The sequence below is a fragment of the Capra hircus genome, chromosome 8 (genome assembly GCF_001704415.2).
Source record: "Capra hircus breed San Clemente chromosome 8, ASM170441v1, whole genome shotgun sequence".
NCBI lineage: Eukaryota > Metazoa > Chordata > Mammalia > Artiodactyla > Bovidae > Capra > Capra hircus.
The window spans coordinates 60,105,783-60,132,472 of NC_030815.1; the positions used below are offsets into that span (position 1 = coordinate 60,105,783).

General features: G+C 48.7%; 1 protein-coding gene and 1 pseudogene across 1 annotated transcript; both read left to right on the forward strand.

Annotated features, from left to right (window-relative positions):
* On the forward strand, positions 3,300-4,124 carry LOC102184526 (annotated as a pseudogene).
* GLIPR2 (GLI pathogenesis related 2) lies at positions 6,618-26,091 on the forward strand. Its single transcript, XM_005683864.3, has 5 exons — positions 6,618-6,723; positions 16,271-16,379; positions 16,728-16,831; positions 18,668-18,745; positions 25,319-26,091. The coding sequence occupies exons 1-5, from the start codon at positions 6,711-6,713 to the stop codon at positions 25,477-25,479; spliced, it is 465 nt and encodes a 154-aa protein (XP_005683921.1). The 5' UTR covers positions 6,618-6,710; the 3' UTR covers positions 25,480-26,091.

Genomic DNA, 26,690 nt, shown 5'->3' on the forward strand with positions numbered 1-26,690 from the left:
TCAGGTTGTGGAATCAGGATCATTTTAGCTTCATTAAATGAGAGGGGAAGGTTTTCTGTGCTTTCAGTTCAGTTCAGTTCAGTCGCTCAGTTGTGTGCGACTCTTTGCGACCCCATGAATCACAGCACGCCAGGCCTCCCTGTCCATCACCATCTCCCGGAATTCACTCAGACTCACTTCCATCGAGTCCGTGATGCCATCCAACCATCTCATCCTCGCTCGTCGCCTTCTCCTCCTGCCAGCATCAGAGTCTTTTCTAATGAGTCAACTCTTCGCATCAGGTGGCCAAAGTACTGGAGCTTCAGCTTTAGCGTCATTCCTTCCAAAGAAATCCCAGGGTTGATCTCCTTCAGAATGGACTGGTTGGATCTCCTTGCAGTCCAAGGGACTCTCAAGAGTCTTCTCCAACACCACAGTTCAAAAGCATCAAATCTTCGGTGCTCAGCCTTCTTCACAGTCCAACTCTCACATCCATACATGATCACAGAAAAAACCATAGCCTTGACTAGACAGACCTTAGTCGGCAAAGTAATGTCTCTGCTTTCGAATATACTATCTAGGTTGGTCATAACTTTTCTTCCAAGGAGTAAGTGTCTTTTAATTTCATGGCTGCAATCACCATCTGTAGTGATTTTGGAGCCCAGAAAATAAAGTCTGACACTGTTTCCCCATCTATTTCCCATGAAGTGATGGGACCAGATGCCATGATCTTCGTTTTCTGAATATTGAGCTTTAAGCCAACTTTTTCACTCTCCTCTTTCACTTTCATCAAGAGGCTTTTTAGTTCCTTTTCACTTTCTGCCATAAGGGTGGTGTCATCTGCATATCTGAGGTTATTGATATTTCTCCCGGCAATCTTGATTCCAGCTTGTGTTTCTTCCAGTCCAGCATTTCTCATGATGTACTCTGCATAGAAGTTAAATAAGCAGGGTGACAATATACAGCCTTGACGTACTCCTTTTCCTATTTGGAACCAGTCTGTTGTTCCATGTCCAGTTCTAACTGTTGCTCCCTGACCTGCATACAGATTTCTCAAGAGGCAGGTTAGGTGGTCTGGTATTCCCATCTCTTTCAGAATTTTCCAGTTTTAGTACCAGAATCATCTGTCTCTCAAAGCTTTGATAGAATTTACCTGCAGGCTTATCTGGGTCCAGCTCTTATTTGGGTAAGCAGTCATATTTTAATTTTTTAATGACCATATTGGTTCATTTTGATTTTTTTCTCTTCTTAAATACTTACATATTTTTTTCCCTAGAAAATTGCCCAATTCAGAAAATCTACTAGTGGAGAGTCTATACTGTTTTTCTAAAAAAGAGGTTACCTCCTCTTTTTATTAGTAATGTAGTATATTTGAATTTTCTCTTTGTAGACTTTTTTTTATTGATTTTGTAGAAATTTATCTATTTGATATCTTCCAGCTCTGGGACATATGTTTTCACTTCTGCTGCTTTTCTGTTTTACCTATATTAATTTCTTTATTCAGTTAATTATGGAAAATTTCAAACTGGCAGACAATTTAAAAGTGAAAATCCATATACCACTGTTCAGATTCTATAATGAACATTTTGCTAATTGCTTTATCACTATTTAACCATCTCTTCTTCTATCTAACCATCCATCTTATACTTTATACATTTCAAAGTAAGTTGCAAACATTAATATATTTCACCCCTAAACACTTCAGCATTTATTCATTAATTCGAATTCAATATTTTTTTATGATTCTTTATTTTTTATAACTTGTCTAACTGCTTTGGCCCAGCGTTATTTATTTTCTCTTTTTAAACAACTGGCAATCCCATATATTTCCTTCTTTCTAATCTTTTTTTTTTTTATGTGAACCATTTTTAAAATCTTTATTGAATTTGTTACAATATTGCTTTGTCCTATGTTTTGGGGGTTTTCTTTTTTGACCCCAAGGCATGGGAGGTCCTAGCTCCCCAACCAAGGTTCAAACCCATACCCCTTGCATTGGAAGGCAAAGTCTTGACCACTGGACCAACAGGGAAGTCCCCCCCACCATATAGTTTCTACCAACAGTAATAAAGAGAGCATAACTCAATGAAATGAGACTTTCTCCCAAGGTTTTACTTTACTCCACTTTTCTAGCTGCCATAATCTCTACTCATCAAACTATTACAATGAATTTTTTATTCCCCAGAACTGCAGATCAAGACCCAAAGGCTGAAGGGCTTAAAGCATTATATGTATTTAATATACATATAATTATATTAAATACATATAATGTATTTAATACATTATGGTTTAGGGAAGAATTTATAATAATATAAGACTTTAAACACTAAGAAGGACCAAATCATGGAGTGCAGCACATTCTGGGGAGACATTTAGGACAGAAACAAAATTTCCTTTTGTTGAAGAGAGGATAAGGTAGATATCTTCTGGGTTCTGGCTGCTCAGCAGGTGGTGAGGTCTTTGAGTATATAACATCCTGTATCTAACTATGGAAGCTGAAGGAGGGCAGACATTCCTCTGTTCTCTTTCTGAAAGCTTGTGGAAAGTCATGTGACCCCAGTTCAGCTAAACAGGTGCTCCTGCCCAAGAATCTGAGTCTAGAAGAGTTGACCCAGAGGCGTAGCAAGGGATCAGGAAAGATTCTGGATTGCTTGAATATTTATCCCCAAGAGACTAAAGTAGATGTGACAGTTTCCATCAATTTGCAAGTTTAAGTTTTCTACCATCAGCGGAATTTGAGGTAGATCTATACAGTGACCTTTTTATATATCTAAACTGTTACTGTGAAATATTACCCACACACAAATAAGTGATGTTTAAAGGATGCTTTAGTTATCATCTTATTTAATTAAAAAAAGAAAAAAAAAAAACTCTGAGTTAGGTATTACTGTCATTTCAAGCACCTGGATGAGAATCCCAGTCAGTGGACAGCAGAGCTGGAACATGGACATGGGCCATGTGACTTCAAGGCCATGCCCCAGGCTCTTAACCAAGTATTCTTAATTGCCATTCATCTCTTAACACTTCCTTTGACTTCGCCTTTCAGTCCTCTGGGAGGGACTTTTTTCATTTCAAAAATTATCAGTTAATCTTTAGTTAAATTTTAGTTTTATTACATTGTGTTCAGAAAATTTAACTGGATAGTTTCTACTTTGGGGAATGTCTTGTGGTTTACTTTAGGGCCTAATATTTGGTCAACCTTTGTATTTGTTCCATAGAAATTTGAAAATAATGTTATCAAATATAAATGGTCTTATTTGCCTGGCACAGGGGAGGAAGTAAAGAGGACAGTGCCCAGTCTTCCTTAAAAATCAACCCTTGGGGTCTCTCGTGGCGCCTTGGAGGCTGTTGGCCGCTTCAGAATGAAGCTGAACATCTCTTTCCCGGCCACTGGCTGCCAGAAACTCATTGAAGTGGACGATGAACGAAAACTTTGTACCTTCTATAAGAAGCGTATGGCCACAGAAGTTGCTGCTGACGCTCTGGGTGAAGAATGGAAGGGTTATGTGGTCCGAATCAGTGGCGGGAACGACAAGCAGGGTTTCCCCATGAAGTAGGGTGTCTTGACCCATGGCCGAGTTCGCCTGCTTCTGAGTAAGGGGCATTCCTATTACAGACCAAGGAGGACTGGAGAGAGAAAGCGCAAATCTGTGCGGGGTTGCATTGTGGATGCCAATCTGAGTGTTCTCAATTTGGTCATCGTGAAAAAAGGGGAGAAGAATATTCCTGGACTCACTGATACTACAGTGCCTCGTCGCCTGGGTCCCAAAAGAGCTAGCAGGATCCGCAAACTTTTCAATCTCTCTAAAGAAGATGATGTCCGCCAATATGTTGTGCGAAAGCCCCTAAACAAAGACGGTAAGAAACCTAGGACTAAAGCACCCAAGATTCAGCGTCTGGTGACTCCCCGAGTTCTGCAACACAAACGCCGGCGTATTGCTCTTAGAAACAGCGTACTAAGAAAAATAAAGAAGAGGCTGCAGAATATGCTAAACTTTTGGCCAAGAGAATGAAGGAGGCCAAAGAAAAACGGCAGGAGCAGATCGCCAAGAGACGGAGGCTGTCCTCCCTGAGAGCTTCTACTTCCAAGTCTGAGTCCAGTCAAAAATGAGGTGTTCTGAGAGTGACAAATAAAGCAGACCAGACACACACACACAAAAAATCAACCCTTATTAACAAGTCAGTCTGCTTCAGTGCCCAGTTAAAAGATCTTAAAATTAGCTTCTTTCAGTTAGGGTTTACTGAATCCCTTCCCCCATAAGGAGTTACTCTGGGGAATCTCACCCAGGCTGCATCTTTATTTCCCTGCTTGTCTCACACAGGGGTGGGGCCATGAGTGAAACCAAGTCTCTTTAGTGCCAGGTGTGTACTGACCACTGCCCCAAGGCCAGAAGAGGTCAGGACCTGTGGCAGTTGAAGGGACCCATACACCCTAAGGGAAGAATAGGATTTGAATGGGCAGAGATGGGCCAGCAGACCAGACTGAACAAATAGCCCAAGAAAGGCAAGAAGGTGAGGAATCTCTGAAGATGTTTGGGGAATATCAGAAAGTCTGTTGTTGTTCAGCCACTAAGTTATGTCCGATTCTTTGCCACCCCATGGACTGCAACACACCAGGCTTTCCTGTCCTTCACCATCTCCTGGAGTTTGTGCAAACTCACGTCCGTTGAGTTGGTGATGGCATTCAACCATCTCATCTTCTGTCCCCCCTTCTCTTCTTGCCCTCAATCTTTCCCAGCATCAGGGTCTTTTCAAATGAGTCAGCTCTTTGCATCAGGTGGCCAAAGTATTAGAATATCAGCTTCAGCATCAGTCCTTCCAATGAAAATTCAGGGTTAATTTCCTTTAGGATTGGCTGGTTGGATCTCCTTGCTGTCCAATTCAGCTCAGTTCAGTCGCTCAATGGTGTCCATCTCTTTGCGACCCTATGGACTGCAGCATGCCAGGCCTCCCTATTCATCACCAACTCCCAGAGTTTACCCAAACTCATGTCCATTGAGTTGTGATGCCATCCAACAATCTCATCCTGTCATTCCCTTCTTCTCCTGCCTTCAATCTTTCCCAGCATCAGGGTCTTTTCAAATGAGTCAGCTTTTCGCATCAGGTGGCCAAAGTATTGGAGTTTCAGCTTCAACATCAGTCCTTCCAATGAACACTCAGGACTGATCACCTTTAGGATGGACTGGTTGGATCTCCTTGTAGTCCAAGGGACTCTCAAGAGTCTCCTCCAACACCACAGTTCAAAAGCATCAATTCTTCGGCGCTCAGCTTTCTTTACAGTCCAACTCTCACATCCATACATGACTACTGGAAAAACCATAGCTTTGGCTACTCGGACCTTTGTCAGTAAGATAAAGTCTCTTCTTTTTAATATGCTGTCTAGGTTTGTCATGGAGAAGGCAATGGCACCCCACTCCATTACTCTTGCCTCCAAAATCCCATGGACAGAGGAGCCTGGTGGGCTGCAGTCCATGGGGTCACTAAGAGTCAGACACAACTGAGCAACTTCACTTTCACTTTCATGCATTGGAGAAGGAAATGGCACCCCACTCCAGTGTTCTTGCCTGGAGAATCCCAAGGACGGGGGAGCCTGGTGGGCTGCTGTCTCTGGGGTCGCGCAGAGTCGGACACGACTGAGGCGACTTAGCAGCAGCAGCAGCAGCAGGTTTGTCATAGCTTTTCCTCCAAGGAGCAAGCGTCTTTTAATTTCATGGCTGCAGTCATCATCCGCAGTGATTTTGGAGCCCAAGAAAATAAAATCTGCCAATATTTCCACTTTTCCCCTATCTATTTGCCATGAAGTAATAGGACCGGATGCCATGATCTTAATTTTTTTTAGTTTGAATAATTCCCTCGCAGTCCAGTAGTTGGGAATCTGCGGTTTGGACCCTGCCATGGGCTGGGTTTGATCCCTGGTCTGGGAACTAAGAATCTGCAAGCCACTCGGCGAGGGTCCCCAACCCCCGACCTCATAAGTCTAATTTGACTGGAGCATGGGATGAAGTTAGGAAGCTGAGGAGACAGGTCTGCCGCCAGACTTCAGGGGTGGGGGATTTGACTTGGTCTGACAGGCAACGAGGAACAAGAGGACAGGGGACAGAGCAGACTGCAGAAGCCTCCCTGGGACTGCCACGCGGGGAAGGGGAGTGTTGGGAAGTGCCCAGCTCCAACCCAGACCCGCACCAGAGGGTGTGTGCTGCGGAGAGGACAAGACGTACATCGGAGCCCGGGGCCTTAGGGGATTTGTGGGGATCAGGCCGCTACAGGGAGAGCACCAAGCCCCTGGTGATGCGGGTCGGAACCGTCCCTCACTCCCCGACAATAGCCCTGCGGAACCCTTAGCGTATCTGTCTCTGAGCATCTACCAACTGTGTACAAGGCGCGGGCTTCCCTCCTCACCCCCATTCGGTTTCCGGAGAGGGGCAGCTCGGGGCCAGTAGCCTGGGCTCCCGTCCGCACTTGGAGAGCTTTGAGCGGCCCCAGCCGGGCAAGTTTCTCCGGAGTCGGAGAGAGGCCCGCGCGGTGCCGGGGGGCGGTGCCTCCTCCAGGCAGCCGGCGGGATGGCCCCTGGCAACTCCTCCTGCAGCTGCCGCTGCCTTATAAGGCGGGGGCCGGGCGGCGCCGGGGGAGGGGCTGTAGCCGCCGGGCCTCCTCCTCCTCAGCTCTGAACGGCGCCGGGCCGGGAGGGAGCGCAGCGCAGCGCAGCGGGAGCGGAGCAGCGCGCCGAGCCTGCCATGGGCAAATCAGGTGAGCCCGCCGGGCCAGTAGAACTGGGGTGCGGTGATGGTTTGGGGCTCCGAGGTCCTCGCTGTCCCTCTTCCCGAAGCTGGCTGGATCCCCAGGGGGAGTGGGTCGACCACCTCCGCCGGGGCGACGCGGCTCCTGCCGCGCTGTGGGACCGCAGGGTGCGGGATGGAGGGGCTCACAGAGCTGGCAGTTTCCGGGGCAGCCAGGAAGCCGAGGTGGCCGTCGGGCCACCGGGAGAGAGGGAGCGAAGGCGAGACAGAGGGAGGGTCCTCCTGTCTGCGAGCCAGAGATTGCGTCAGGGAGGGCTTCCAGGCGCTGATGGGATTAGCGCTGAGTCCGGCCAAGGCGTGGCTTTTGCTTTGTTTCAGGACAGGGTTAGAGTTGGAAAAAGCCACAGAACTGTGACAGCATCTCTTGATGCAAAGCAGCTTGCCCGGACCAACCCTGCAAAAGACAGCTCTGAGCATCCTTTTCTTCTGACATTGTGCCTTCTCCTCTAAGCACCCCCTCCCACCCCGTGCCAGACTCAGGCTACACAGGAGTACACACAACGGCTTCCCCCTTCTCTGACCTGTCAGCTGCCCATCCTCACCACGGTGGCTGCCACCGTGAACTTTCTAAAACCCAGATCTCCTCTTGTTATTCCCAAACAACTTCCATCCCATAGTGTGCAGGTGAAAGAGTACACACTCTTCAGCTCCACCGTGGGGCTCTCAGGGAGCTGCCATCACCCCTTTCTTGCCTCTGCACTCAGCTTTGGCACTGGATCCTTCCCCTGAGTTCCCCTCCCCAGCGTTCACCACCACCACCACTTCAGCTCTTCCACTTCGGTGAAATTGAAAATCCTCCGCATCCTTCCATGCTCAACACCTAGACTAGTACTGCACCCCAGTTCCTGACCTGGTGTCTTCTTCCTTGCAGCCATCCCAGCTATCAGGTTGGGACTTTACCCAGCCAAATACCTGCTTCCCACCAACTCCTCACTTCTGACAGCCAGGAGCCATGTCTATCTCAGTATAGTTCGTGCCTCACAGGAGGCTTTTGAACGAACAGATTTTGAATAGAGTTCAAAAGCCCCACTTCATGGAAAGTTGAGGTTGTCAGCCTCAGATGGTGGATCTCTTCCTGAATCTGTCCTCTACTTCTGAGGTACCAATGTTGGAGTAAGTGACTTTCTCTGGCATTGGGCCTAGCCTGCCTTATCTGTAGTGGCAGCTCTGGCTTTCAGCCCCGGCCCTGCTAACCACTTGCTGTGTGATCTTGAGCAAAGCCCTTTCCTTCTCTGTGCCTGTTTCCTCATTTATACAAAGAAAATGGCCAGTATCATCCCCAGGGTCTTTTGCAGACTGGAAAGGTAGCATAGTTATTATGCAGTTAAAGGACAGGCTAGTGGGGTGTGGGGGAAAGCATGGCAGATGTGAGAGGGCCCTTTGAAATCCCTATTTGGGAAATTAGTCCCTTTCTCTACAGATTAGGAGAAAGTCCACAAATTATCTAAAGCTACATTCTAATCAGTTGTTTCTGGCTTCTTTCCTAAGAAACAGTTTTCCAGAACTGCTGAATGCCCATTTTTCTCTGTTCATCCATCTGTCTCTCCCTCCCTCCATCTTTCCTTCCCTCCCTTGTTCTTCCCTTCCATCATTTGTCACCTCTGTATCAACCTGTGGACCTAGTGCTGCAGAGGGCATGGCCCCTGCCTTTAGCAGTGTTTGGGTGGATTATGAAATGCATCAGAAAGCTAGTTGGGGGATAGACAGGCACTACACTCTAGCAAGAGGTGGAAAGTGATCCACGCCACAAGACAGGTGCAGGTGAAGAGCAGTGGGAGCTTGTGGTGCGGTGGGGGTGGGGAGTGGATCTCTTTCCCAAGCATCCAGTGAAGATTCTTGGAAGAGGTGGTCAGACTCTCGAGTGTCTTGGAACTTTGGACTTTCTCCGTGAGACCTGGGGGGGCACTGAAAGGTGTTGATCTAAAAGCTGCGGGACCAGAATTGTTCCAGGGTGGAGGGTGGATCAGATGGAGAGGGAGTGGAGGTAGGGGTCAGGGAGAAACTGTTGCAGTTACTCAAGCAAGAGATAACAGAAACATCTAAGGGACTGGAAAAGAAGCGGGGATGGATTTTTTTTTTTTTCCAAATGTAGTAAAGATTTCATCAACTCAACAGCTTCACTTAAGCATTAAATGAACATAAAATATTTTACTGACAAGTTAGAATTCACTTATGAAAGGGGAGATGACATTCACGGAGGTCTACTCTTTTAGTCTAAGGAGTGAGAGATTTATTTCAAAGTTATACAAATAAGCAACAAAGAAATGAAATTTCTAGAAGCAGTAGTGGTATCAAATTAGCAAAAACAAAATGAATAGAATGTTAAAATTTTAGACAGGAAACCTACATATAAAAAAATTCTATTTCTAAAATTGGGAAATGAGGCTATAGGTCCTACATGACTACATAAAAAGTGACTATACATGCAGATGTCCTAAAGAAGGACCTGCAGGAAGTGAATAGGAGACTATATTTCTTTTTGGTGAAAGTGAAAGTGAAGTCACTTAGTCATGTCCGACTCTTTGCGACCCCGTGGACTGTAGCCTATCAGGCTCCTCCATCCATGGGATTCTCCAGGCAGGAATACTGGAGAAGGTTGCCATTTCCTTCTCCAGGGGATGGATTTTCAAGATGGTAGCCTCAAGCAGACTTGGTGACTAACTTGTGAATAAGAAGGAAAGGTCAGTGGTGTGAGTCTGGGTGCAGGAAGGTGATGACACCTTCTAGGACTGGAGATGCAGAGTCTCCAGGATGGTGGCAGAAAGCAAGTTAGAGCCAGTTCAGGCAGTTTCCGCCTCCTTCCCGTCGTTAACCTCCACAGACCTGAGGAACTTCCAGAATACTGGCCCTTAGCCACAGGCATTCTACTCATCTCCTTCCAAAGACTCTGAGCCCCCTGGATAGTATCCTGCTCCCCTAAGGATCCCCAAGAGAAAATTGCTTTTCTGGGTTACACGGGCCCAAACTTGTCATTCCAGGCCACCAGCCTGAGACTGTCTGTGCCCAAAGGACAGGCAGCATCACAGATGTGCATCCACAGAGGGGCTCTTTGTGGTTCCATAAAGACCTTCGTAAGGAGCTTGCCTCTTCTGGGCCTCAGTTTCCTCATCACTGCACAGGAGCCCATCTCTTTTTAGTCTTTAACCTCAGATATACAGCAGAACTACTGGGGTAGTAGGCATTGCTGGAAAAGTGTCTCATAACCAACACAGCTTAAATTCTGGAAGTCCAGTGTTCAGAGACTCCTAGGTCCAGCCCCTGGCCCACATCTTCCTGCTGGGCTTCAGTTTGCAGCTGAGCAGAGAAAGGCAACAGCCTGGGGCTCAGTGGAAGCCTCTAATACGGTCCCTAATAACAGTGATTGCCAATTATTCAGCTCCTACTGTGTGCCAGGCTTGAAGCTGGGTGTTTCATATGTGTTATCAACTTTTGTAACAGCCTGTGAGGCCCTTATTATCAGCTGAATGGATTTACAGAGGTTGAGTACTTTGCCCAAGCTCACACCCTGAACAAACAGATTTGCACCAGGTTCTCTGACTTCCCAGCTGGGTGCTGACCTGTCTGCCACACTGATCATTTGTCACCCTGCTCCTCAGCCTGGACTCCAGCCCTGAAGGACAGCCACACACTCTTTATCGCTAAGAATCTTACTGTCCCTCGATCCACATCTCCCAGCCCAAGGTCATCAGAGCAGAAAGACCTCCAGGGACCAAATTATCCAGGAATTTTCTACAGAGCAGGGCTTTCACACCTCTCCAGGGGAAGGCTGCATGGGCAGGTTAGTCCCCACAGTTCTGTTTTCATCTGTTGATTCTAAAGAAAGTTTCAAAAAAGGGTTTCCCTGCTTTGAAGCTATTTTGAAAACCACAGATGTCAGGCTTCCTTCTCACACAAATGAGGAAACGGGGCAGCATGCTGGCAGGCAGGCCTGGTGGCGGCGGGCAGGACTGGAGAGAGACCGCCTCTCTGTTGGCAAAACAAGCACTGTTCCTGCCCTGCCTCCTTCAGTTCTTCCGGGACCATCATCCGCCCACACAGGGGCAGCCCAAGGCATACCCTGTCATTCTTGCTTAGGGACAGAAAGAAGTATGTAAGGTGGAAAGTGTGTGAGATCCAGGGCAAGGGAGGGACATTCTTGGATCTGACTCCAGTGTGGACTCACCGTGGGACCTCGGGCAAGTCACATGTCCTCCCAAAGACCAAAATTTCCTTGTTTTAATGAGAAGAAATCTGTCCTCAGGCTTCCTCAGTGCTGGTATGAGAATCTCATTCATCTGTTCTTTTTTTTTTTTTTTCATCTGTTCTTGTACTCACTTTTTTACTCAGTAAGTACCTGAGCTCAGAGGTACTGAAAAAGGTCATCAAAGACCAAGTTAAATACCAGCAGCCCTGCTCCCATTAAAATCAGGGAGGGGAGTTTCCCCCAAAGCCAGGAGGCTAATGGATCTCTGCCCAACAGTAATGATTTATAGGTGACATTTAGTTGACTTATAGTTTGTTCACTTTGTTCCAGATCTGATCTAAAGCATTTACAAAGATTGATTTATTTAATTCTCACAACCCTGTGAGGTAGATACTGTTATCCCCATTTTGTGTATGGAAGAAATGAGGTACAGAATGATTTAGCAACTTTACCAAGATCACACAGCTAATAAAAGGCAGGGCTGGGATTTGCCTCTTGAATGTCCTGGAACCCAGGCTGAAAAAGCTACCCATCTGGAACTCATTCTTTTTATTTTTTTTTAATCAGCTTTTTATTCTTTCCTTCCTGATAAACTAGCAAAACCAGCTTTGCCCCAAAAGCTTTCTAGCCTCTTGCCAGGGGACAGAAGGGGCCTGTTCATAATTCCTGCTCTGGCCCCTGCCGGTCCTGGGCCTCTTTGATGGAGAGTTGGGAGAGGGCTGAGAAATGAGTCAGCTGGGCTCTGGGAGGCCAGAAGAGGATGAATGCTGAGGGAGGGGCCTGTTTCAGCCAACAGTTGTGAGGGAGGAGGGGCACAGACCTCCTCAGAGTGTATTCCATAGTTAGAAGCTCTGCCCTAAGGACCTTTGAGAGCCCCTAGTCCAGCCCTACCCAAGACGCCTTTGTCTTCCACCTAGCAGAGACGCCCTGGCCTGCCCCCTCCCCTCGGCCGCAGGAGCCAGGCCCAGGCAGCCCCTTCCAGCAGCGCTGACCTCAAGCCCCAGTTGTGCCCCCTGGAGCTTCTTCTCCAGAGCCCTTGGCTTTCCTCTGGGACGACTCGGGCAGGTCTGTCTACAAAGGGCTTAGCACAGAGGAGGTTCTTGAGAAATCTTAGTTCTTTTCTTCTCTTCTCTCTTCCTCCTCTTTGAGGAAGGCAGATTTGAAGGCAGCTGTCAACGTCACTGGGTCTGGTGGCCCCCTTTTCTCAGTGATTTCCTCTGTCTGGTGACCCTTGAAGTGGGCTGGGGTTCAGGGCAGGGTTCCCCTCCTCTTGGGCCTACCCGTAGACCATCTGTGGGAACGTGGACAGAGTATGTTCTTGAGCCTGTTTCCTCATCCAAAAAATGGGTACAATGGTGAAAGCTCCAGCAAAGGTGGTGAAAAGTAAATCAGATGATGCCCAGGCCTGGCACCCAGAAATGGTTGGCCAACAAGCAAAAGGAAGGCCTTCCCTCATTCCAGGCCGGTACCCTGAGGCTGCATGACCTCTCTGAGCCTCAGTTTGCGAGCGTGTGTGCTCAGGCACATCTGACTCTTTGTGACTCCCTGGACTGTAGCCCACCAGGCTCCTCTGTCCATGGGATTCTCCAGGCAGGAATACTGGAGTGGGTTGCCATGCCCTCCTCCAGGGGATCTTCCCAACCCAGGGATTGAACCCACGTCTCCTGCGGTTCCTGCATTGGTGCATGGGCTTTTTTTTTTTTACTGCTAAGCCACTTGAGAATGCTCTTTTGCCCTCCTACAAAATGAAGCCATAACCCTCCCTCCCCCATCGTGGGGTGACTCTGAGGTCTCTCCTTGCCTGATACGGCGCTGGGTGGGTTTTCTTTGACGCCTCTTTTTTCTGGTGTTTATCTGTCCTCAGGTCTTTCTACAGAAGGGGGTGAGTCTCTTGCTGGGTGTGGTCACTGGGAGGTATCTTGCCTCCCTGGGGCTGGGTTCTGCTCAGAGGAGCCACCTGAGCTGGGACTGGCTGCTGTGGTGGGAGGGAACCCCTGTGTCAGCCGGGGGTATGTTTATAGGGCCCCAAGGCTTTCCAGTCAGTGACAGGGAGAGAGGGCGACCCTGCTGACCCCTTCCTAGAAACCCTGGTGCTGGAACTTTCACTTTTTGTTTCAGTACTTCCCACATTCTGGGAATGCTGTGACCTAGTTTTTAGCAGCCTTATATGTCCCTCTCTGCCAAGGAGACTTCAGGGCCTGAGCAGTCCAGGGTCCATTGTATCACACAGGGCTATCTTTAAACTGGCTTTGCCTTAGTGACCCACCCATTCCCCTTAACTCCACCTCTTTCTCACAGCACAGTTTATACCAGACCCCTGCAATCCTGGCTCTTTCTGCACCTTTGCCTCCTCCTCATCTCTTCCAGGGAGCCTTCCCTGATACATCTGTGGTCACCGTGGCCTGCCTGGTACACAGGAGCTGGAAGGGACTTCAGGATGGGCCTAGCCAGGCCTGTCACTCAGAGCCCCTCTGCCACTCTGTATGTACCCACACTCGCCCTTGCATGCACGCACACACTGAACTCCTGCAAGTCTGGGGTCAGTCGGTCATCTTGCCTCCTCACCCTCACCCCCAGGATTGGAAGTGACTTAAAAGTCATCTGACCGGGCCTCCATTGCCTGAATTCCCCTGAGAGGAATTGTATGCCCCCAGTGCTGGAGAGCTCACTACCATGTGAGGCAGCACTTTCAGTCTTCAGAAAGCTTTGCTGGAGACAGAGATCTTTCTTAGGCTGAGCTGAAATCTGTCATCCTGACTTTCCACCCACTGTTCCCAACTTTGCCCTGTGGGGCCCCAAATTCAGCAGGGTCCTGTCCTACATCTTCCAAAGTCTGATCTTCTCCAGTTCTTGCTACCATCCCTTATGAGACCACATATCCAGCCCCTTCTTCACCTCATCACCACCTCTGTACACACTTCAGACTATCATTGACCCTAATGGAAGGTGGGGGCTGGGCTGGGTGAAGAATTGCAGCTGGACGCTGGCTCGTGCAGGGCAAGCAGCACATCGCCCAGGAGCCCATGGGTTTCTGGCCACCATGCCACCCTGCTGACTCCTTAGCGTCCTGTTAGTGAGGCTCCAGTGTGGTCCCCATGAGTTGCTATGATTCTTGCCACTTCCACCTGAGATATTCTTTAAAAGCCTCTGTGACTCCATTATCCAGAGTAACATGTGAAACCCCAATTTTTTTTAAATATTTATTTATTTGGCTGTGCTGAGTCTTAGTTGTGACACATGAGATCTTTAGTTGTGACATGTGGGTTCTAGTTCCCTGACCACTGCACATTGGGAGTGCCGAGTCTTAGCCACTAGGGAAGTCCCCCAAAATCTTTTTTTTTAATTCTGGTAAAAATCACATGACACAGAATTCACCGTCTTAACCACTTTTTAGTAAAGTGTGTTCACAGTGTTGTAAAGCAGATCTCCAGGACTTTTTCATCTTGCAGATCTGAAACCCTGTACTCATTCAACAGCACCTTCCCTCTCGGCGGGTCTCTCGGCCGCAGAGGCCTGAGGACTTCAGGTGGTAGCTCCTCCCTCTGCCTTCTGACCTGTTACCATGGCCACGGTTTTCCCCTCCATGCCTTTGTCACAGCATCTCCCCATCTCTGCCTGTCAATCCAGACCGCCCAGATCCTGGCGTTTGGCACCCTTTTCCCGCCCTGTCCCACTCCCCATTACTATGACTGGACCCCACCAGACTGCCCCACCAGTCCCCAGAGTGTGGAGGTTGTGACCACTTGCCCACCACTGGCATGGCCTGCAGTTTCCTTCCCTCTTCTGGTCAGTGTCTAGCCCAAAGCTCCGGAGGGCAAGCCCTGGGTCTTCTTCCCTCAAGTCCCCTAGCGACCCAATGGGATTCAATCTGAAGGCCCAGGAGACCTGAGGGAGGGGAAGAGGACCCCTGCTGGTTCATCTCCACGGCCTGTAGGGGACAAGACCGCAGGGAAGAAAGGTGGCTGGTGATGGTGACTCGGGCCAGTGGATGGAGAGGTGCTTCTCTCATCCTCTGGTTTACACCCTCTGCCCACAGCAGGCTTCAGGGACAGGCTCCTGCCAGAGGGGACTAGCTCAGTTCTGTGGAGCCCCTGTGGCCCTCACACATAACTCAACCATTTCTATGGTGATGGCAGGGGGTCCTCCCAGATTCCTAAGGCGGAGGTCAGCACCTTCAGAGTCTTAGCCTGGCCAGCTCCTGTTCAGACATCTGTGGGGCCTCAAATCAGCCCTAACCATGTTAGGCTGCTTTTCTCCTAGTTCCTCTTGAACTGTGCTCACCTGCACCTTGACTCTGCCACACTGTTGGCTGTTGTTTTCAAGACTCTCTCCCTTCTGGGTATGAGCTTTTCGAGGGAAGGACATAGCTAACTTGTCCAAACCTCTGGCATATGGTATGGGACTTGGCACAGAGGACATACTCAGAGAGCAGATGAACAGATAGATGAGTTGGGGTTGGATGGATGATAGATGGGTGATTGGATGCTGCTGCTTACATCATGAATCCATAGGTGGATAGATGAGTGATGGATGGAGAATGTGGGATAGATAAAGTTCCATTTGAGATTCAAATTGATATGACCTCTGTCCACTACTGACCTGGCCTACCTTTGACTTCACCACTTCTCTTCTCCCAGTTCCAGCCCCCTTGGCTTTGCCCCTTCTGAGGCTGTGACCCAGCTGGGCACACCTGCCTTCACCTGCTGAGGCCAGCTGATCACACCACAGCATTCTTTCCCCACACTCCCCCCTCTCTCCACTTCCTGATGCTGTCCTGCCCTGGTCAGTCCGCCTCTCTCCATCTGTCCCTCTGTCTTGGGGCAGTGCAGGTACCCCTGCACTCCAGCCAGGCCTAGGCCTGTTCTCTCTGAGCTCACATCTCCAGCCCTTCCCAGTCCTCCCGTAGTATGCACCATAGGTCCCATCTGAGATATCCAGTCTCCTTCACACATTTTCTTTCAGATGTCCTGCTCTTCCATGTCCAGTACCCCTCTCTCCATCTGCTCTGTGCCTCCAGCCCATCCTCCACTCAGCAGCCAGCAGGGTCTTCCAGAAACAGAGGTCTCCTTAGCTCACCCCCTTTCCCCCAGTCAGTCACTTCCCATTGCCATGAATAGAGACCCAGATTCCTTACATGCCCCATGGGGCCCTACATAGTCCTGGGGGTGTTGGTGTGCAGAGATTGGGGCAGCAAGCCTGGCCCTGTGGCCTCAGGTCTGAGCTGGGCCGTGCTCTGAAGCCTGCAGGGTACTTTCCTACTTCCCGTGGCTCTTTTCTCCTCACTGAGATGGTCTCCATCTTGAACTCGTTGCAGCCTCCAAGCAGTTTAACGACGAGGTCCTGAAGGCCCACAATGACTACCGGAAGCAGCATGGTGTCCCCCCACTGAAGCTCTGCAAGAAGCTCAACCGGGAGGCTCAGCAGTGAGTGTCCCCAGTGCCCAAGGCCCTTCATGGTGCTGCTGCTGCTGCAGTCATGGATGGGCGCTAGGATGCAGGAGAGATGTGGGCTTGGGGGGCAAACACAGCCATGCTTGACTAGCCCCTCTGCCATTTACCTAGGCGGGTCCCATTGTTCCTCTGAGCCTTAGTTTGCTCCTCTGTAGAGTGGAACTGGAGCAGGGGCTTAGAAGCGATGCAGGTGTGATGTTCCTGATTGCCTCCACGAGCCCAGGGCAGGGACGGAAGCTCAGCCACACTAGGTTAGGGCTCCTACTTTTGAGGCTTCCCCAGGCTGTACGCGCTCTAAGGAAGCACCGTGGACTCCTGCAGGTATTCAGAGGCCCTGGCCAGCACGAGGATCCTCAAGCACAGCCCAGAGTCCAGTCGTGGCCAGTGTGGAGAGAACTTGGCATGGGCATCCTACGATCAGACAGGTGGGTCATTCCTCAGCCCCCCACCCACTGCCTGAGATGGGCCTGGGACATCCAGTGTTCAGGCTCCTCCTGGCCCCAGTGCCCTCACAGTGCCACCATGATGCCACTACCTGCCCAGAAAGGGAAAAGAACCCCAGAGCTCTCTGTCTGCCACCAGGGGCTGACTGCAGTTCACCACAAGGGCTCCAGTGGCCAGCTCAGGGCCAGGCTTGTGCGGAGTGCCAGGGACACAGAGATGAGTCAGACTGCCTGCCCCCGCACCTTCTTCAGAAGAACTCGCTGCTGAGAGTGGGGGCGGGGGAAGGACCGTTTGTGTGCTGCGCCTCAGCCTGACCCTGTGGGCACTGCAGCATCCCCAGTTACGGAAGAATTTTACTTTCCTCACGTTCTTCTAAAAGTCTTTTCAGTGCTTGTGTATTAACTGTTTTCATGAGAAAAGTGCAATAGAGCTTTTTTCCATGTTGGACAAAGTAATAATAATGGGAAAGGCAATTCCTCACCCAAGGTCACAGCCTGAATGGTGATCCCACCACACTGACCAAACATTGTGGAGCTTCCTGGCTCTGATAGGGCTGGCGTGGCTTTTTAGGAAAAATGCTGGAGAGAGCCACCTCGCGCTCTGACCGCCTCCCTCCCCTGCAGGAGAATGACTGTTCCCTCCCTGGCCTCACATTCCTGGGGGTTCCCCAGGGAGGCCCTGGACAGCCTCTATGTTTCCAGGCAGAGCTCTCCATGAGAAGCAAGAAGCGAGAAGCGAGAAGCGAAGCGTGGGCCTGTCCCTGAGGAGGGTGGAGCCCGAGGCCCACAGACCCTCCCCAGGCTCAGGCTGTGGGCCTGGATGGGAAGAAGGGAAGGGGGCGGGAAAGAGCCAGCAGGAGATGAGACTCCCTCCCAGCCTCACGATGGCTCCCTGTGGAGCCTTGAGCAAGTCTGCTACCCTCCCTGGCCCCAGTGTCCCCATCCCTACAGAGAGGGGTTAGGTGGGTGGTCTCTAGGGCAGCAGTTCCCCATCCTGGCTGCACCCTGGGATCTTCTGTGGTGCTTTTAAAAAGTATAGTGCCTGATCTCTCCTCCAAAGACACTGATACAATCAGTATCAGGCATCAGTAATTTTGAAAATCTTCCCACTGCTCTCAGAGGCCCTGCCACTCCAGGTGTGGTCCATGGATCAGCCACAGCACCTGGAAATGTGTTAGCAGTGCAGACAGACTCAAGGCTCTACCTAGATCTGCCAGAGTCCGAAGCTGCATTTTAACAAGAGTGATTCATGCACTTGTTAAAGTTCAAGACTTACTGCCCTGAGGCCCAAGGCTCCTAGCCCTCTGGCCCTGAGTTCAACTGCTCCCAGGGGAATGCTATGACCAGTGGATGCTCCAGGAGAGGGCCCTTCTGCCTGCAGCAGAGACCCTGACCCACCAGCCCAATTACACTTCCTCCTGTGGATGTTTCAGGAGCAAGAGTTGCGGTGGGATGAGGGCAGAGTCTCCCGAAAGCTCACAGCATTGTTAGAAGCCCTTGGAGTATGTTGCATTCAGCCCTGTTGTATAGAGGCCCAGAACTGGGCAGGCCTTGCCCAGGATTGCACAGCGAATTAGTGGCAGGACAGGGACACAGATGCAGGCCCCCTGACCTCAGGTCAGGGCTGGTTCCCAACCCCCAAGAAGGCCCTCCCTTCAGCCTGGATGTGCTCACGGGCAAGAGTCCCCATGTCAGCCCATTGGTGCTTCATGAAATGTCTAACTGAGGGATGAGTGCTTTGGAGCTAATGGGAGATGGAAGGAATAGGGAGTCGGTTAATTATGCTGCTGAGTTGTCAGCAGTGTCTTTTCCTTACAGGAAAGGAGGTGGCTGATAGATGGTACAGTGAGATCAAGAACTACAACTTTCAGCAGCCAGGCTTCACCTCTGGGACAGGTGAGTGATGTGGACACATCAGTGACCTGGCCCGGAGTAGGGTTGCAGTCTGGGTCTGACTTCAGAGGAACTAACCCCCTAAAAATCAATCACTTTCCTTCTGTTTTACTTCTTCCATATTTCTCTGGTTTGACTTTGCCCAGAGGGCAAAACCATCCACACCTCTTTGAAAACAGACCCACACACACACACACACACACACACACACGTGCATACGTACATATACACACACCCCTCCATCCAAGAGCACCCAAGCTGCCGGTTCCTGCCCCAGCAGCTCGGCGCTCTTCAGGTGACTGGGTGTGGCATGAAGAGGCTGTGGACTGTAAAAGCTGCTGAGTGTGTCTTTTCAGGAGTGGTGCCTCAGCACTTGTCATCAGTCATCCCACTTCTGGGCCTGCTCTCCAGGAGCCAGAGTATTCTAAGACCTTCTCTGTCCATGCTACTCTTCTGATTTTAGTGGCTTCCTGGGGCCATCAGGAAAACTGAGCCACTGACTCTTCCCCTGGTCTTAACACCCTCCTCCCTCCTGCCCTCAAATCCTCCCCCCGCCCCATACCCGCTCCTCACAACCTCCCAAGTATTCTCCCTTCTCCTTTACACACTAGTTTGTGGTTCAGGTGAGCTTGGAATGCAGAGATTTTTGGATCTAGTCTCAGCTCTGGCAATATGAGTTGCATGAACTTGGGTCAGCGCCGTCCTTCCCTGTCCCCAAGGGAGAGACACAAGGTGGTGGCCTCTATGGGACATTCTGAGAGCCGGGATTTAGATTCAGGGAGCCAGCCATGGGACCATCCAGACTTTCCCATGGACCTCCCATGTGAGCAGCGAATGGTTAGCTTACCAAAGCCCTGGTTAGCCGCTCTGGGTTCCCCCTACCCCTCACAGGCCTCACCAGGCTCGTCTTTCCTCAGAACTGACTCACGTCCACCCAGGGCCCAGGATGGTTTCAAAGGAGCTGGGAGTTCCTCTGATCAGAAGGCACCAGAGGAACTGAACAGAGGATTCTCTGTCCATCCCACTATTCCTCTACCCCACCCCATCCCACCCATGGGTGGAGACACTTACAGCCTCCCACCCTCTGCAGGACTCTTCAGAAGCAGGAAGTGACATGTTCTCAGAGCCAGTCACCATTTCCTGTGGTTTGTGCTCACCCTTTGGGGCAGCGGTTCTTGCAATCGTGTGGGTAGAGGTAGCAGCATCTGAACCGAGGCATTTCCTATCAGTCCTGTGGGGCAGGACCAGGAGGCTGCAGCCAGGCCCTGGGAGAGAACTGATGGTTCTGTGGTAATTAGATTTGAGAGGTGAAGCAGAAACAATGACAACCTCCTACCAGTGATTAACAATGTGTAGGCAGAACCTGGCCTTCTTTTCATAAAGATCAATGTCCAGAAGATGTTTTATTTCATCCTGTGAACAAGATTCATGAGCAATCACACATGTGTCAGAGCAAGTTACTGGTGTTGCTCGTGTGTACACGCCACTTGATAGTAAAAAGCGTCTCCACCTCCACGGCCACGTAACCTGCAATACCTTTTGGAGCTGGAGCTTTATTCCACCCATTTTGCAGAGGAGGAAGCTGAGGCCCAGAAAGAGGAAAAGACTTTTTACCTTCTATCTTCAATCTGATGCTTTTTCCATGGTCCCTGCTGCAAGGTAGGAATCTCTCAAGTGTCAGAGCTGGGGATTGGTCTCAACTTTCCATGATCACTGACTCTCTGTCTTGTCTGTTATCCTACATCTCCCACCCCTCAAGAGGAAAAGCCTAGAGCCAACAGCCCCTACTCCATCCCAGGCACCAGTGGGCAGTGCCTGGGGTCACACAGAGCCTGACCCTTGGACAGGAGCACAGCTTTGGCTGGTGATAGAAGCAGGGGTTTTGCAAGACTCTTAAAAATGCGCAGGCCTGTCCCCCTTGCGTCAGCCACCCCTAGAGCTGCTTCTCACTGCATCATGGCTCAGGGAGTCCCTGACCTGGGCCCATGTTGTAGGTGAAAGAGCCTTCAAAATATCCCTGACCCCACCCCACCCCTACCCAGGTCAAAGTCTTGTGATGAAGGACACAATTCTGTTTCTACTGAGAGAAATAGCTTCTTGCAGTTCCTTTATTTTGGGCCTTTTTTTTTTTTTTTTAATGCATAGGCTTGTTGACTTATTCTGAATAAGTAATACGTATATATGACATGAGATTTGCAAGCTGTATAAGGTGGAAAGTCTTCCTTCCATCCCTGACTTCCAGTGCTTTACCTCCCAACCAGTAATACCAGATTCTGTGTATCCTATAGAGTCATTCAAACCAACATTTGTGGTTTTTCCTTTTTTTATTCTCTGGTGTCAGGTAGATGATCTCTTTCACACTTGCTTTCTTCACACAGCAGATTGACAGAGATTGTATCATATCAATTGGGAAAGAGCTTTCTGTTTTATTCTCTTACAAGGATATACTGTAACTTATTTAATGTGTTTTTCAGATGTATATTCTGGAAAGTTTGGGTTCATAGCAGGAAAGAGGATGTGATCCTTTTAGGAAAAAAAAGAAGAAGGAAGCTGTTAGTAATTTAGGGTTAGAAACCAGTGTGTATCTGATGGTTGCTAAGGAAGTTGTGTCCTCTAATTCATCTCTAAATACCCAGGCTTAATTATCCGTGTGCAGACTGAAACCTCTGAAGTCAGAGGAAAGATAACTGAGTTTTATCTGTTTGGAAAAGGCTTCCACGGACATTCATACTGCTGGTGTGCATGTGGCGTCTGTAATCATTTCCTTGGCAACCAGCGGATAAATGACAGCTCTTCCTTGTCTGGGTGATGGAGACAGTGGGTAGGTCAGTGGCCAAAGCATGTGGTCTCTTGGAGAAAGGGCTTGTGGGCAAAAGGGTGTGGGCCTTAATGAAAAGACAGTCCATAGAAGCAGTGACACCTGGCAAAGCTGCTGAAGAGCTGGAGATGAAAGAAATGTGATTAAAAGTTTAAGGACCAAGGATGAATTGGAAAATAGTGCTTCCTCTTTTCTGAGGTGAGACTCAGGGTGTATTGAGCAACAGTTAACATGAGCTTAAGGGTAAATGGTCAGGATGCATAACTGTAGTTAATGTTTGTTTCCTTTTAATTCTTGCTTTGATTAGATCACAGCAGCCCTGAAGGTTAGTGTTTATGTTTGGTTGTTTTCATAAAGAATTTAGTAATCACAAATCTTTTAGAGATGTAGACAAAGAAATAATGCCTAAATTTTAAAATTATAAAAATGGGGACTTCCTTGCTGGTCCAGTGGCTAAGATTCTGAGCTCCCAATGCAAAGGGCCCAGGTTCCCTGTTCAGGCAACTGGATCCCACATGTTCCAACTAAGATCCAGTGAAGCCAAATAAAAATAATAAATAAAACTTTTTAAATTATAAAAATAGAGTTCATCTATAGGAGAAAAACAGTTTAATCAATGAATGTTTATTTAGTCCTTACCAAATACAAGACACAGTGGGAAACTTTGTCTCTTCCCTGACTGGAAGAGTGTGGATACCACCCTGTCTCCTTCCTTCCTTTCTTTATTTCATTTTGTGGTGAAATACACTTAAAATAAATTTACCATTTTAACCATGTTTTATAATTTTTTAAAATTGTATTTATTTTGTTTTTGGCTGTGGTGTGTCTTCCTTGCTGCACGGGCCTTTCTCTAGTTGCAGTGAGCGGGGGCTACGCTCCAGCTGTGATACACAGGTTTCTCATTACAGTGGCTTCTCTTGTTGTGGAGCACAGGCTCAACGCTTGTGGTGCACGGGCTTAGTTGCTCCAAGGCATGTGGGATCTTTCCTGACCAGGGATCAAACCCACGTCTCCTGCGTTGGCAGGAGGATTCTTTACCACTGAGCCACCAGGGAAGCCCCGTTGTAACCATTTTTGAGCACACGGTTCACTGGAATGAAGTGCACGCATACTGTTGTGCAGCTGCCACCACCGTGCACCTCCTGAACACTGCCATCATTCCGAGCGACACTCTGAACCCATTACACAATAACACCTATCCCTTCCTACCACCCCCTGCCCAAGCCGTGGTAACGACTATTCTACTTTTCTCCACAAATTGGACTATTCTACTCATATAACAACATTTTGTTTATCCATGGGCAGTTGTTTTCTTTCCCCCTTTTAGCTATTACGAATAATATGAACATTGGTGTGCAAGTATTTGAATCCCTGCTTTTTGTTCTTTTGGGTGTATGCCTAGAAGTGGAATTACTGGATCATATGGTAATTCTATATTTAATTATTTTAGGAACTGCCATATTGTCTCCCGCGGTCACTGCACCATTTTACATTCTCATCAGCAAAGCAAAAGGGTTCTAATTTCTCCCCATCAGCCCCATCAACAAGTAACATTTGTTATTTTTTTTTAATAATATCCATCTTAATGAGTATAAAGTGGTTACCCTCTTTCTTAACCACCCAGTGGGAAGCTTAGCTACTCTGATTACAATTTTCCTCCTTCTTCCTTCCCTCTGTCTCTTCTTTCTTCATCAGATATTAATTAAGTATCTACTGTGTACCAAGCCCACTGGTCAAGAAGACAAATACGGTGCCTGCTCTCAAAGAGGAAACATAATCTCTTCAGGGTTGTTTTTAGAAAATGAATGCCATACTGTGACATGGAAGTAAATATCCCACAGACCTGTCAAATGATCTCTCTGAATCTTCAGCAGTAAAGGTGAAAAGGATGAACTCCTGATCTCTGCTCCCAGGAGACGAGAATTTATGGTCATTGAGCAGAGAGTGCGTTATAGCATCAGTTCTTTGACCCCAAAACAAGAGCAGGGTTAGAAGCTAAGCTATGTTAGCAGCTGGAAAAGACCAGTGAGTGCGGGGCAGGCAGCCTGAGCAGTGGGAGAATGATGCCGGGAGGCTTCAGCAGCCACAGAAGCATCTGGAGGGGCCAGCAATAGCTTGAGAAGGAACTTAGCTATGTGGCTCAGAGCAGAGGGAACTGAAGGAGGCTCTAACTTGTCTGGGTCTCAAAGAGCTCAAAACATACAAGGCCTGCACTTCCCGTGATGGCAGAACTTTTTCCAAGTTGGTTCTTCCATATGCCTTTCATTCATTCATTCCACAAAGTTTTATTTCACATTCCATGTGTCAGGCTGTGCCAGGTACTGCACATACCTTGATAAATAAATCAGTTTGGTTCCTGCCCATATGGGGCTCATAGCCTAGTGAAGGGGCCAAGTGCTTAGCAAGTAATCAAGCAAATATATCACTGCAAATGGTAAGAATGCTGTGAGGGGGAACCAGTACAGTAAGGCCGTCTTGAGAGGGAGGTGTTCAGGAAATGAGAGTGATTGCGAAAGGCCTCTCTGAACAAGTGACATCTGGGCCAAGACCTAAGGGATAAGAAAACACTGGTCATCAGATGAGCATTGCATACAGTGGCCAGTGCGTGCAAGGGCTCCATAGTAAGAAATAACTGGATGTGTTCAAGGGATGGAAAGGAGGCCACTGGACCAAAGCATTCATTTTCATTTTAGGTACAACTAGAAGCAATGGAAGGATTTTTAAGTGGAGAAGTAAACAGATATGATCTATGTTTCAAAATGATCACTCTGGCTACATCAGTGGAAAGTAAATTGAGGAAGCAAGGGTGGATGCTGGAGAGTCAGGCGAAGGCTATTGCAGTGATCCAAGAGAGAAAAGTTCATGCTTGAGACCATGGTTTTGGGAATGAAAGGACTAGAGATGTATTTTGAAGTTATGACTCTTCAGGATTGAATGAGTGTTTGGGGAAATGACGGTGAAGGAGGAATGCAGAGCAACCCTGAGGATTGTGTGCACAGAGGTACTGGTCATGGAAATGGGAGAGACCAAAATTAAGAGTGAGGTTTGGGTAGGTTAAATTTGAGATGCCTGTGAGTCATCCCAGTGGAAATGTCAAGTAAGTAGTTGTGTTTGGAACACAGAGGAGAGATTGGGGCTGGACAAAGATATTTGGGAGCCAAGGAAAGATGAAATTGTGTGAAGAGGGCAACAGGAAAAGAGAGCCCAGGATTGAACCTTGGGAAATGCAGGTCCTCCAATATTCACAAGTGAGATGCAAGAGGAGGAGGAAGAGAGTGATGCAGGGTGAATGCCAAGAGAGAAAACCAAAAGAGGAGAGTCCTTTGAAAGGGGCAGGAATCTATTCTATTAATGTTCCTGAGATGAGTAAAATGAGGACAACCAGTGACCACTGGGAAGGAACACAGAGATCGTTGGTGACCTTGAAAGTGTGGTTTGGGGTGAGGGGTGGAAGTAGGTGCCAAGTAGGGTGACCTTCTAATTGTTGAGGTCACTGGGCTTTGCCATAATCTCTAGGAGACCATGAAACTTTTGAGCATTGGATAGTGAGATGAGTAGGGTCTATTTGGCTGATTGAGAGGACCCAATGTGTTTGAAAATTAGTCAGTGTCTTGTATCTCCTTCTTCTGATTGGCAGTTGAAGATCAAGCTTCCCCCCGCATGGCAGAATGGTACAGGAGTTCAAGAGTCCCTTGGAACACCATTCTCCAGGCTTTGCTAACTAGCCTGTTTCCCTCTCCCCATGCCTGTTCCTACAGGACACTTCACAGCCATGGTATGGAAGAATACAAAGAAGATGGGAGTGGGGAAGGCGTCTGCAAGTGACGGGTCCTCTTTTGTGGTGGCCAGATACTTCCCAGCAGGAAATGTCGTCAACCAAGGCTTCTTTGAGGAAAATGTCCTGCCTCCAAAGAAGTAATTTGTCCAGTGGAATGGGAAGGTGGCAGACTTAAGAACTTGGATATGAAGTGCCTAGAACAACAAAACTCAGCTGGGTGTCTGTCCCTGTGGGTGTGTGTGCTGTGTGTGTGATGCTGAGTCTCTTGCACACGCACTTGGTTAGACAGTTGTGCATGAAATCATTCTCATCAAAGAAATGAGCATACAAAGCCTTTATCTCAGTGATTCCCTGGGCTGCAATTATTTGGACTTTGAGGGGAAAAACTCAATTTTTAAACTTTAAAAAAATTTTTTAAAGCAAACTTTTTTTGTACCTTCTTACTTATATCCATCCCTAATCCCTGGACTTTCTGTATTCCAACTGTTTGTGATGCTGAGAAAGTGAAGTTCATCTTATGGGACCTTCATGCATTGTAATCTACTTTTGGTAGATATTTAAGAATATTAAATCCTCATTTAAATGTGACAAAAATACAGCTTTAAACATGTAAATACAAAGCGGTTTCCATCCAAAATACAGGGTAGGCAGGGACTCCATTTCATGGAATTACTGAGATTTCTCAGTTGTAAGACATGATGTCATCTGCACGCCTCCTGGAATTCTCTAGTGGGATTGCCAAAGAACAAATGGAGAAAAAAGCTTGACTTCCTTGCATTTTTCTATCTTCCACCACCCTTGGCCCACCCTCTTTTTCTAAAGATCCTCTGGCATTTCAGAGCTCACTATGCCGCCCCTCCACCACCACCTTGGTTTCTAGGGAGCAGGGCTAGGCCTGCAACTCACCCATCCCCCACTCTGCCTGGTGGCCCGGGGCCTGTTCTGGGAGAAAGTCCCTCACTCTGCCTGGGCTCTTGGCCAAGCAGCCTTGGATGATGAAGTCAGTGAGCGCGGGGGTGAGGGTGAGCTCACTCAGAGTCCCCAGAGGAAGCCCTCCAGCCTGTGCCCTCCCCCAACACAGGGTGGGAGCCCCAGCCTGTTCCTGGCAGCTGTGACTGCAGCTGTGCTGCTGCTCCTCCAGGAATGTGTCACAGGCCCAAGCGTTCCAAAGAGATATCCCATGCGGGGGCTTAGAGGCGCTAACTTAGTTCTGCGTTTTGCCTCAAACTATACAAAGTCCTCTAAAATCAGGACTCCATATGGTCCAGGTGAGAAGGGCCAAGCTGTGTGTCCCTGAAACCACGGCATCTCCAGGTAGTGAGATAGCAGGGCCGGGAGTCTGTGCGGGCCAG

Excerpts from the sequence above, each read along its gene's own strand:
- GLIPR2 (XM_005683864.3), top strand. Across the intron at positions 16,832-18,667 it reads GGCATCCTACGATCAGACAG|GAAAGGAGGTGGCTGATAGA; the intron begins GTGGGTCATTCC and ends TTTTCCTTACAG. Across the intron at positions 18,746-25,318 it reads AGGCTTCACCTCTGGGACAG|GACACTTCACAGCCATGGTA; the intron begins GTGAGTGATGTG and ends CTGTTCCTACAG.